Below are 9158 nucleotides of genomic sequence, written 5' to 3' on the forward strand. Positions count from 1 at the left end.
CCTGTTTACCTCGTTAAAACGATAAAAGTCGAAGTTCCCCGAAAATGTTAATAACCTGGAAACTCGTATTTGGCTATTTTAAGTTATCATAGATACTATGCATGTAAAATAACAATATCTAAAATTAAGATTCAACAATATATATTTAATGACAGCTGGTCTAGCGTGCTGCATGCATATAGGGGTCACAGACTGATAATACACGTACGATCATTTCTTGGTCAGTTAACTGCGGTTAACTTATCCGTTGTAAGTTGCTTCATAGTATGCCGAGCCGCTTAAATGGGTTGGCAGTCTCGAACCCGAACCCTGCAAGTGTTTGACACGGAGTTAAGCGCTGATACCGTGGAGTGGTGCCCATTACCACAGTGGTCTCATGTTCTGGCATGTGGGACTTACCAACTTCAAAAAGGCGATGATAAGGTAACGTTAAATAATAAGGCTAAATAGCTTTCGGCAGTAGTTTATGATATTGTGTGGTGTTAGTGGTCAGTTCTACATTGAAACTGTGTTTTCTGTTAACAGCAGACCGCAGAAGACTCTTCTGCTCCGAGCAGAATTGGTCGACTTTATCTGTTTGACTGTAATCCGCAACCATCATTCATCCCTCCACTGACTGAGACTCAGCGGATAGACACTCCTGCTATACTCGACCTCAAATGGTAAGTGTGTCTCACTGTTCATTCTGCTCACTACAGTTGTATATTGTACTGTATTTTGTATATTCTGTGTATATTATGATGGCATCCATCCATTTTCCACACCGCTTGTCCTGTGTGAGCTGAGGCAGGGCAACACCCTTGACAGATGGCCAGTAATGAAGTGGATGCTGATTCAAATGCTTTATGTAACTGACCTGGCCAATACACTTGAATTCTGAGTGTTTTTGTTTGATTTAATTCCTCAGGTGTCATGTGCCAATATCAGAGCGCCCATTGTTGGGTATGGCCACTGCAAGTGGAGATATCCAGTTGTATAAGCTTATGGGACCTCAGGTGACAAATCAGATTCATGCTGCTTGAGAAATTTCAATGACTGTTCTAGATACAATAAAAGTTAATTTCTATTTACAGCACTAATTATTATTTCAGGGTTATAGTAATCAAAGAAAAATCCAGCCACTGGGATTATATGTTGGAAAAGTACTGTATAACCAGAGGTTCATATTTTAAAGGGAACCTTGGCTAAAGCGGAAAGAAAAAGACACAGGTGTTTAGGACGTTTTATTTGTCCACAGGCATCTTCCTATTCTTTTCTCCTCTTGTTATCACTAGGAAAGCAGTGAAGACTTACATGGCTTCTAGTTGCCCTTTTACTGATCATTACAACCAAAAGCTGCACAATTTGGCATTGTATCAGTATTTTATTTTCCAGATTGCTTTTCCCGAGTTGTGTTGCGTTAAAAAAGCAACAGATAGTGCCAGTAGCTTACCCAAACCATTTTACGTAATCAAAATAATGGCATTCCCTATAGTTCAAAATATGTATAAAATGATGTGGATTTTTAAAATAACATATTTTAGTAAAAGACATCATTTACGTTATATTAAGCCATACAAGTTTTAATACCCAGGGTTCCCTTTAATAAATATCAAGCACTTTAAGAAGAAAAAGGAAATATATTTTTATAAATTTTTATTTATTACCAATTTTTAAAATTATTAATAATAAATAGTATCAAATATATTATTTATACTATATTAATTAAATACTATATTAAAGGAATAGCCCACCCAGAAATCAAAATTCTGTCATCATTTACTCACCTTCAGGTTGTTCCAAACCTGTATGAATTTTGTTCTTTTGCTGAACAAAAAAGAAGATATTTAAAATATTTTTTATCTGAACAGTTTCTGGTCCCCATTGACTTCTATAGTATTTTATTTACTTACTTTCCATACTATGGGGACCAACAGCTGTTTACCCACATTATTTAAAATATATTTTATGTTCAACAGAAGAAAGAAACTCATACAGGTTTGGAAAAACTTGAGGGTGAGTAAACAGTGACAGAATTTTTTGGTGAATTTTGGGTGAACTTTCTCTTTTAAATATATTAATAATAATGCACTATATTGCCAAAAGTATTGGGACACCCCCTAATGAATTTCCATGAGTACACATCTTAATGTTTAAGCATATAATGAGATTCTAGGGGATTGTGTGCTTCTAATTTTACAGCAACAGCTTTGACAGGACCTTTTTCTATTCTGACATGACAATGCCTCTGTGTATAAGGCAAGGTTCAAGAAGAAATGATTGATTCAGTCAGTGTGGAAGAACTTGACTTTCTGCACAGAACACAGTCCCCTAGAATATCATTATATACTGTCTTAAACATTAGGATTTGTACCCATGGAAATTACTAAAGTAGTCAAGCCTGTTCATTAGAATGGCAATATAGTGTATATATAATTTAAAGTCATTCTGTGGCCTCCTCTGAGGTTTGCTGAGGTACCCTAGTTGAGAACCACTGCTTTAAAGACTGTAGGCATTGGACACTGTATTTTATTGTACTTCATTAAGTGTCTTCTGCCCGTCTGGACTGTGTCTTCAGTAGCAGGGCACGTGTGGTTTGGAATATGAGTTGAGTACAGAGCTGGGTCCTGACAGACTGGCCTTGTCTTTAGACTGGTCCACAGGAAGAGGTGAGAGGTAAGCTGCGCTCGTCATTGATGGATTGATGATTTGGTATTGCATTGTCTTTGTATATAATGGTTACTGTTGTGTTTTTGCAGCAGTGATGTGCGTGTGGTGTCCAGTGACTCGAGCGGCTCTCTCACAGTGCTGTCTCTGGGGGAAGCCAGTTTAACCACTGTGTGTCAGTGGAAAGCTCACGACTTTGAAGCCTGGATCTCAGCATTTAGTTACTGGGATACACAAATTGTTTATTCAGGTGTGAAAAACAGCAAGCAGAAGGAACTGTTTGTGGTGCTGTTGCATGTATGGTCATTTATTCAGGGTTGGTAATGTGAAGACTATTAAAGCCATTTTTGTTCTTTGAAATAAAATAAATAAATATTAGATAAAAACTTAAATTAAAAACCTTGCATTGGCAGCTAACTAAAATAAACAGGGACTTTTTTTTTAAATAAAAAGCTAAATAGAAATATTTAAAAAATAAATAAATAAAAATGACAAGCTCAAAAAAAAACGAACAGTATATAAACAATACTAAAATAACACTGCATAGATTAGACTTTAGATTATTTAGATTATTTTTTTTTATGTAAAAGTATTTATCTGACCATCCTAAATTTTATGTAACTGCTGTCTCAGGTGGTGATGACTGCAAACTAAAGGGCTGGGATCTGAGAATGGGTCCTTCTTCCCCAACCTTCACCAGCAAGAGGTCAGACAATAGTTATGTGTTTCAGCCACCAACATCACTTTTACCCTTTGAGTCGCTGTTTAACTTAATTATGTTGTATATGACTGTTTCATGCTGTTTATGCAGTCAGTGTGAGTAAATACTGCTCTCCTATCACACAGACACACTATGGGAGTATGCAGCATACAAAGTAACCCCCATCGAGAGCAAATACTAGCCACAGGAAGGTAAGTGCTGCTCAATCAAAAAAAAAAAGAGAAGAAAAAAAACTACAGAGAAATGGATTATGGCAGTCAGATGAAGTAAAGATGTCAAATTTACAGTCACCCCCTCAGCAGCTGTATTGAAAGAGAAGTTCACTTCCAGAATAAAAAATTCCTGATAATTAACTCACCTCATGTGATTCAAGATGTTCATGTCTTTCTCTCTTCAGTCTCAAAGAAATTAAGGTTTTTGAGGAAAACATTCCAGGATTTTTCTCCATATAGTGGACTTCAATGGTGGTCAACGGGTTGAAGGTCCAAATTGCAGTTTCAGTGCAGCTTCAAAGGGCTCTACACAATCACAGTTCAGGAATAAAGGTCTTATCTAGTGAAACAATTAGTTGTTTTCTTAAAACAATAAAAATGTATATACTTTTAACCACAAATGCTTGTTTTGCACTAGCCTGACATCACGCATTACATAATCATATTGGAAAGGTCAAGCGTGACCAGCGTTTACAAACCAAACGTCAAATGCCCTTTACAAAAAAAAAAAATGTTAAACAACAATATCAGACTATTTTGAAGTTGAAGGGGAACATAAAATTGAGTTTTTTGCCCTACCCTAGCTTTTTAAACTAAAGTACACAGACGATGAACTAAATGCGTGTGATGCACATCGTAGAGCTAGTGCAAGAAGAGCATTTGTGGTTAAAAAGTATATAATTTTTTTTTCTTTTAGAAAATGACTGATCATTTCACTAGACAAGACTCTTATTCCTCGACTGGGATTGTGTAGAGCCCTTTGAAGCTGCATTGAAACTACAAGTTGGACCTTCAATCCGTTGGCTAATGGCCACTATAAGTTTTCCTCAAAAACCTTAATTTCTTTGCGACTGGAGACATTAAGACATGAACATCTTGGATCACATTGGGGTGAGTAAATTATGAGGAATTTTTTATTCTGGAAGTTAACTAATCCTTTAACATGCGGTCACATTTGTGAAATGTCATGGGCAAAAAGGATTCATTGTCTAATGTTGAAAGGGTAGCGGTTTATGAAGCACAGCACACAGAGACATTACTTTCAAGCCAAACAGCTTTCTGTTGGCCAACGGGGCGAATTCATGTGAACGCACAGTATTAAAACGATATGACAAATGTACTTGTTCTTGTTCCTTTTGCAGCTATGATGAGAACGTGTTGCTCTGGGATGGGAGGAACATGAAGCAGCCCTTGAATGAGACTGCGGTGGGTGGAGGTGTGTGGAGACTCAAGTGGCACCCCAGTCAAGAACACCTGCTGCTCGCTGCATGTATGCATAATGATTTCCATATTCTCCACTGCCAGAAAGCTATGGGTAAGAATTGCACTTACTGATATGCCTGTTTCTATGTCAATTACAAAATGTGCACTACTAGTCAAAAGTTTGGGGTTAGTGTTTTTTTTTTTCTTTTTAAGAAATTTGTACCTTCAATTAGCAAGGATGCATTAAATTGATCAAAAGAAACATGATTTCTATTTCAAATAAATACTGTTTTTAAGAAAGCACTGTTTTCACCAATGATAATGATAAATGTTTCTTTAACAACACATTAGAATGATTTCTGAGGGATCATGTGACACTGAAGACTGGAGTAATGATGCTGAAAATTCAGCTTTGTCATCGCAGAAATGAATTACATTTTAAAATATACTAAAATATTAGTAATATGGTATTTCACAATATTACTGTTTTTACTGTATTTTCGATCAAATAAAATATGCAGCCTTGGTGAGCATAACATTAAAAGTCATACCAACCCCTAACTTTTGAACATCTGTGTAAATGGCAATTCCTGATTGTGAATTGACCTCTTTATTATTATTTTTTCTCTCTCTAATAACCATGTTTGTAGAGGGACAAGATGCACCATGCCCAGTTCTGGCCTCTTATATTCTACACAACTCGTTAGCATATGGAGCAGACTGGTCCAGACTCCCCCTAAGCAACTCCTCACCCCCGTCTCCTCAAGAACCTCCCCAAACCAGCATTGGGCTCACAGAGTCCAGAGGTCATCTCAGGATTCAGTATGAATCGCCCACTGCCAGCTTTGACACCTCTCTGGAGGATGACTCAGGGCGATACATACCCGACCAGAGTCCTGTACCAGAAAAAAGTTCAATTCCAGACCCCTTCACCAGCCCTGCTAGAGACTCCCAGTCTCTGTCCTGTCTGATGGCTACTTGCTCTTTCTACGATCACATGATGCATGTGTGGAGATGGGACTGGAGTCCAGAGGAAAAACAGAAGCCATCTGAACCCGCCCCCTCTTCCTGAACACAGCTGATATGATGGGCTTTAAAAACCATTTAAAGGGAACCACAGGTGTTAAGACTGGTATGGCTATCTCTAACTGAGAAAACCAATGCAAGATTTCAGTTATTTTAAAAATCCTTATCGTTTTATACATATATTGGACTATGGGGGTCGCCCATGTTGGTGAGCTACTCATTTTCAGTCGGAGGGCAACAAGAGAAGCGACAAAAGTCGTAAGAAGAGGAGAAAAGAATGGGAAGATGTCTGTGGATGAATAAAACTTCCCAAAGACCCATGTCTTTGTTCTCTCCACTTCAACACTGATGCCTTTGAGGCTTTTAGTAGACTATAGTTACCGAAAGAACTTACAGATGACAGAGACAAGACACATATTAATGTGCCGACGCCTGTCATGACGCCACAGCCACTGAAGGAGTTTCTCAGTGCAGATTTCACTCGATATCCGGGTGCGTTTAGACTCCTTGTGGGGAGAAATCGCTGGTACTGCATTTGGTTAAAGCCTATGCTTATATCCTTCACCAACTGTAAGCTCTTTCAGTAGTTGTGGTCATATCAGTATTTTTTTCCGAGTTGTGTTGTGGTAAAAATAGCAACAGGAAGCGCCAGTAGCTCATGGAGTGCAACCATTTGATGTCCACAAAATAATGGCATCCCCCATAGTCCAAAATGTGCATAAAACGATGTGGATTGAAGTTTTCTAGTACATATTTCAGTAACAGCTGTCAGTTACGTTATACTAAGCCATATGAGTCTTAATACCCAGGGTTCTCTTTAAGTTAAGGTTATTTGGACCTAAACATTTCAATGCATCGTGTTGCTGTAACATCTACAGTATTACTTAATATTCAGTATATGCAATTTTGAGTGTCATCTTCTGATTATATATTTTAGTTAGAAAATGTAAAAGACATTTCTAGTTTTACAGTGAGAACCAGACAAATACCTTTTATAACAAATAAACCATAACCCTATTAATAAATTCAAGCATCTAAAATTGTGTTTTTCTGAGGTAGAGTTTATTTTTTTTAATACCAATACATATAATTATCCTAGTGCAAGGAACCCCAATCCTAAAATTTAAATGACATCTGGATAGTTTCTATTTAAATTATGAAAAATTAATATTATTAATGTCCAAAATATTATTTGGAAAATACTTTTTTTTTCACAGTATGTATTATATTATTTACCTAAATCTTTTTACCTGCTTTATGAAATTATTCAGTGGCAATATACCAGTTTTGCTAAGCGTTGGACACTTTCCGTCCCAGTAGTTTTTAATAATTCCCAGCTGAATCAGTCACAGCTAAATATGAAATGGTTTTATTTTTAATGACTTCTGTTCATTGAACAGTTAAAGAAAACACCACACACTTGTTTACAGTCCATCAACAAATCACTGAAACATGAAGTCCATTCAACGAGCAAAGTTCTTGGGATGTAGCTTGAACAGCTTCCCCTCTTGTGTTTTCTCTAATCCATATTTCTCAAGATTCTCCTCATTGAAAACTCCTGCCTCAATGTCTCTCTCGATCTGTGGAGCTACCACCTGATTGAAGAGCATCTCCGGAGTCACGGGTTGTTCTGTCCCTGTTGGAGTCTTGTATGACACGTATGGTTTCAGGCTGAATCCTTCCAGACTGGGCACCACAAACTCTGGTATCATGGCATGTACAGGTATGAACTTTCTGCTGGAAAGGAGGACTCCAGTGGGTCTCGCACCTCTGCTCTTGTAGAATGTCCTGGGCCCACGCTTGCTCGTCCATTCCGCCATTCTGTCAGCTCCTCTCACGAGCCCCCGTGTCAGTGCTGACAGGACCCCCATTTTACAGTGATTTAACTGCAGCAACAATCTGTTCAGAAAGCATTTTAATTTTTTAATAATATAATTAAAAAATTTAAACTATACAGTAACAATTTTTGTTACTACTATAAATCGTTGTGTGAGTGTATATAAATTAGTAACAAAACAATTATATAAATAGTAGGCCTATATTATAAAGGAAGCAGGTGAACTGATGCTCCATGTGCAGTTGTAGTTTGCTAGTCAGCATTAACATTGTAAATATTAACAGTCATCGTTAATAAATTATGTATTTCTTGTATATCAAGCAAGAATGACATCAAAATTAACATCTTAAATCTTTTTAACCCATTTAATCCCACCAGTCACAATTGTGAGCATAAAAAAGCTCTAAAAACCTTACTGACTGATGTGGAAAAAAAGGGTCTCAATTAAATATGTGCAGTTTCACAAGATTAGTGCAAATTGTCACATGACCAGAGCAGTTTATTTCCTCTTTGCACCTTGAGAAGATGATGGCTGCATCAAAGCTCCAAAACGAAAGGCTAGTAAAGTTAACATAAAGATATGACAAAGAGTTTTGGTACACATTATCTTTAAGGTGTGTGGTATTAATATATAAATTCACATATATTCAGTTTTGTTGAGTGTTGTCACAGAATGAGTAAACGTGTTGATGGTCACAATTGTTTGATAACAGTGAATTTAGGTATACAATATAAATCCAAGGGCAGTTGTTAATGAAAATTACACTAAAATGTTGCAATGGCAAAATATTGCACTAAATTAAAAATTCAAATTTACAATATTGATGTTGTAATACTGGTAGCACTAACAAAAAGGTAACAATTTTAAAATATGTTACTGGTTGTATTTTTTTGTCTTTTATTTTAGTGTTCCTATTAATGTTGCATAAGGTTTTTTATGCATAATAGTAACCCTAGAAAGTGATCAATGAGTTTAAAATACCTGGGCTAAGATATATAACCGTTTTTATGAAAAATGTTAATTCAGTATACACATTAATTTGGATTTTTTTTCCCAAAAAACAATTCCAAAAATAATTATTGATTATTTCAAACGGTTAGCAATGACACATCATGTGGATATTTTCATGTCTGGGAAAAATGTGGGATTAAACAGGTTAATGGTCGTCTTACTGCATTCTAGTTACTTTTTTAGAAACACTGTTGTGTTGTCAAAACCATTCACTGCAAACATTTTTGAACATCGTGATAAAATAATAAAACGTTGCTGGTCACGTATAAAGTGAAATGTAATGAAAAATAATGCAGAAATCAATTATAAAGATTCACACTAACCTTGAAAACTGTGCTACCGTGCTTTCAAGAAGATCACTGTAGTCCCATGTTAAGCGTGGTAAGGAAAACCACTGTGATTGGCCAGATCAACCCGAAGAGAGCCAATAGAAGCAGCAAATACTGATTTGCGACTTTGCGTTGGTTCTCTGCAGTATTGCCATGTCCGCTTGTTTTAAGT

General features: G+C 36.6%; 2 protein-coding genes across 4 annotated transcripts; one reads left to right on the forward strand and one right to left on the reverse strand.

Moving 5' to 3' along the window:
* The first annotated feature begins 30 nt into the window (after positions 1 to 30).
* On the forward strand, positions 31 to 6833 carry dph7 (diphthamide biosynthesis 7). Of its 3 annotated transcripts, none has more exons than XM_073840721.1 (9): positions 31 to 423; positions 526 to 662; positions 908 to 995; positions 2561 to 2655; positions 2742 to 2896; positions 3280 to 3352; positions 3493 to 3558; positions 4722 to 4894; positions 5433 to 6833. In XM_073840721.1, exons 1-9 carry the CDS (start codon positions 283 to 285, stop codon positions 5852 to 5854), a joined length of 1350 nt encoding a protein of 449 aa, XP_073696822.1. In that variant the 5' UTR covers positions 31 to 282; the 3' UTR covers positions 5855 to 6833. The 3 variants fall into 3 exon arrangements, with proteins under 3 accessions (XP_073696822.1, XP_073696821.1, XP_073696820.1); XM_073840720.1 differs by having other exon boundaries at positions 34 to 423; positions 529 to 662; positions 2739 to 2896; XM_073840719.1 differs by having other exon boundaries at positions 35 to 423; positions 2739 to 2896.
* Positions 6834 to 6848: 15 nt separating this feature from the next.
* mrpl41 (mitochondrial ribosomal protein L41) lies at positions 6849 to 9029 on the reverse strand. Its single transcript, XM_073840723.1, has 2 exons — positions 8981 to 9029; positions 6849 to 7707 (listed from the first exon to the last, which is right to left on the reverse strand). The coding sequence occupies exon 2, from the start codon at positions 7677 to 7679 to the stop codon at positions 7272 to 7274; it is 408 nt and encodes a 135-aa protein (XP_073696824.1). The 5' UTR covers positions 7680 to 7707; positions 8981 to 9029; the 3' UTR covers positions 6849 to 7271.
* Positions 9030 to 9158: the final 129 nt, after the last annotated feature.

This window comes from Garra rufa, chromosome 5 (assembly GCF_049309525.1).
Source record: "Garra rufa chromosome 5, GarRuf1.0, whole genome shotgun sequence".
In the NCBI taxonomy this organism is placed as follows: domain Eukaryota; kingdom Metazoa; phylum Chordata; class Actinopteri; order Cypriniformes; family Cyprinidae; genus Garra; species Garra rufa.